Source organism: Tupaia chinensis, unplaced genomic scaffold (assembly GCF_000334495.1).
Source record: "Tupaia chinensis unplaced genomic scaffold, TupChi_1.0 Scaffold148210_1, whole genome shotgun sequence".
NCBI lineage: Eukaryota > Metazoa > Chordata > Mammalia > Scandentia > Tupaiidae > Tupaia > Tupaia belangeri.
Genome location: NW_006208060.1, coordinates 242,246 through 244,592, shown reverse-complemented (window position 1 = coordinate 244,592; position 2,347 = coordinate 242,246). Strand labels below are relative to the sequence as shown.

The following is a 2,347-nucleotide window of genomic DNA, read 5'->3' as shown; positions in this document are numbered from 1 at the left end:
AGGCCGCCTGCCCTGACTCACCCTCGCCCGCCCGGGAACTCTGCGGGAGTCCCGGCTGCTCCGCGCCCAGGGACCCAGGAGTCGGGCCCAGCGTCGGTCTCTGAGCGGTGAGTAGAGGGATCCCCACCCCTGGGGACCACCATGTGGTGGGGCGGGGGTCTGGAGGAGGAGACAGATCGCCCCAAGTGCTGCGGGCCCCGGGCACGCTGGGTTCTGAAGTTGGGGAGTACGGGGCAGCGCTGAGGCCCCGCCTAAGGGCGCCTGTCCTGGCCAGGGACCTCAGGGAAGGTCCCCGCGCTGGGGTCGACCTTGGGGGTCTGGAGGACTTTGGTCTTTCCTTGGTGTCTGGGAAAACAGCTGCTCATCCCTGAGCGCCCCTCAGAGCCCCAGAACCCCACTACTTGGGGTCCTCACCAGGCTGCCCCTTGGGGCTTTCAAGCTTCCATACACCCCTGACCCACGAGTCCTGGCAGGGGCGGCTTGGTAAAGCCCCCGGCTGGCAGTCCGCAAAGCTTGGGGCCTGGCCCAAGATCTACAAAGAGGAGATCTGGGGAGGGACAGAGGGTGGCGAGGTGGTCAGGAGTGCTGGACTCCCATGTGGCCAACCGTGGTTCGAGTCCCAGACCTGGTGGCCTGCTTTCTCAGTTTCCCTCTCTTACTCTCTCACTCTGGCCCTCTCTGGTCAAATAGAAATAAATAAATAAGGTTCAAATAAAATAATATTTTTTTTTTCTTGAGAGGTTTTTGCTATAGGGCTCGTGTACTCATGAGAGAGACAGAGAGACAGAAAGCGAGAAATCATCCCCCAGGGGGATGGCCATGCCGCAATCCCTTCTCCTCCATTCTCCTCTCAGGATCTTGGGCACGCACATACACGCACCCGGCGTGAGTTTAAGCCACCAGGTCCAGGACTTGAACCACGGTCGACTACATAGCCATTACACCATCCGCTGGTCCCAAAATAAAATAATTCTTAAAAAAAAAAAAGAAAAGAAAAGAAAAAAAAAAAGGAGACTTTCCCCACCCCAGACCTCAGTCTCCCTCCTGTGTAAAAGGCAGAGATTGGACCGTGTGCGCTCCGAGGCCTCTCAGGCTGAAAACCACCATTCCCTCCTGGCTTCTTAGCATAGCAGGGGCTGTGGGTGGGGAAGGGGCCGGCCCAGAGCATGCCCCCCTCCGCCCACACCATGGCCACCAGCAGCAGGAACTGGCTCACTAGGGCGGCTTGAGATCTGGGGTGAGGCGTGGACAGCAGGAGCCAGGACTGGGCGGAGGGCATGCGACCCCAGGCTGGCAAGACCACCACCCCTCTGTCCACCCAGCCAGCTCGGCTCAGCTCTTCAGGGAAAGATGATGTAGCCCAGAGGCAGGTTTTCTCCCCAGGGGCGGAGGGGAGGGCAGAGAAGATGCCATTAGACAGGACCAGGGGTCTGGAGGGCCAGTCTCAAATGCCACCTGCAACTGAGACCTGGAGCAAGTCACACACACACACACACACCCCACCCCAGTCTGCAGAACAAACACCTGACACGCACATTCCGGAGTTGGGGTAAAATGTGGAGCGGAGGGTGTGTCGGGGGTTGACAGTGGGCCCTGTGCTTGTTAGTCCCCCAGTTCCAGTTCAGGGGCCCCTCTTCCTCCAGCTCCGCTCAGACAAAGGGGGGCCAACTGCGTCTGTGGACATTTAATGGCAGGTCCAGGACGATCAGATCTGAGTCATGGAGACAGATAATGATAACCCCCGGGGCTGCCTGTGACTCCGTGTGTGTTTATACCTGTGGTTCACGGACCAGGACCGTGGGCTGTGGTGCTTCCGAGATCCTGAGGGGCAAGGACAGGGAGTCAGGCCTCCCTGTGGGTGACAGTTCTGCCACTGTCCCCAGAGTTACTGCATTGTTTTTTTTTTTTAAAGGATTATTTAGGGAACAGCAGGTGGCATAGTGGTTTAGGCACTGGACTCTCATATAACTGACCATGGTTCGAGTCCTGGACCTGATGGCTTACTTTCTCACTTTCCCTTTCTCTCTCTTACTCTCTGTCTGTCTCTAGTAAATTAAAATAATAATAAGTAAAATTAAATACATAATCCAAAATGTATTTTAATTAATATTTTCAAAATTATTTTATTTAACTTTATTTATTTACTTACTTATTTTAATTTGACCAGAGAGGGACAGAGCAAAAGAGAGAGAGGGAAAGTGAGAAAGCAAGGCTCCAGGCCTGGGACTCGAACTGTTTTCAGCTGTGTGGGTAGGAGTCCAGCACCCTTAACCACCACGCCACCTCCTGGCTCCTAATTAATTTATTTTTAATTTGACCAGAGAGAGACAGAAAGAGAGAGAGAGGG

The 2,347-nt window shown here is 54.9% G+C and overlaps 2 protein-coding genes across 2 annotated transcripts in view; one reads left to right on the top strand and one right to left on the bottom strand.

Moving 5' to 3' along the window:
* Positions 1-1,279, bottom strand: part of PRR36 (proline rich 36) — a 12,850-nt gene extending 11,571 nt beyond the window's left edge. The window contains exon 1 of the mRNA XM_014584908.1: positions 1,185-1,279. Within this exon, the coding sequence (XP_014440394.1) occupies positions 1,185-1,279 (95 nt within the window). The remainder of the gene's footprint in view (positions 1-1,184) is intronic.
* The window catches only part of LRRC8E (leucine rich repeat containing 8 VRAC subunit E), a 10,294-nt gene continuing 7,981 nt past the window's right edge, over positions 35-2,347 (top strand). Inside the window, exon 1 of the mRNA XM_006170213.3 lies at positions 35-107. The gene's annotated coding sequence lies outside the window, so the exon portion shown is untranslated. The remainder of the gene's footprint in view (positions 108-2,347) is intronic.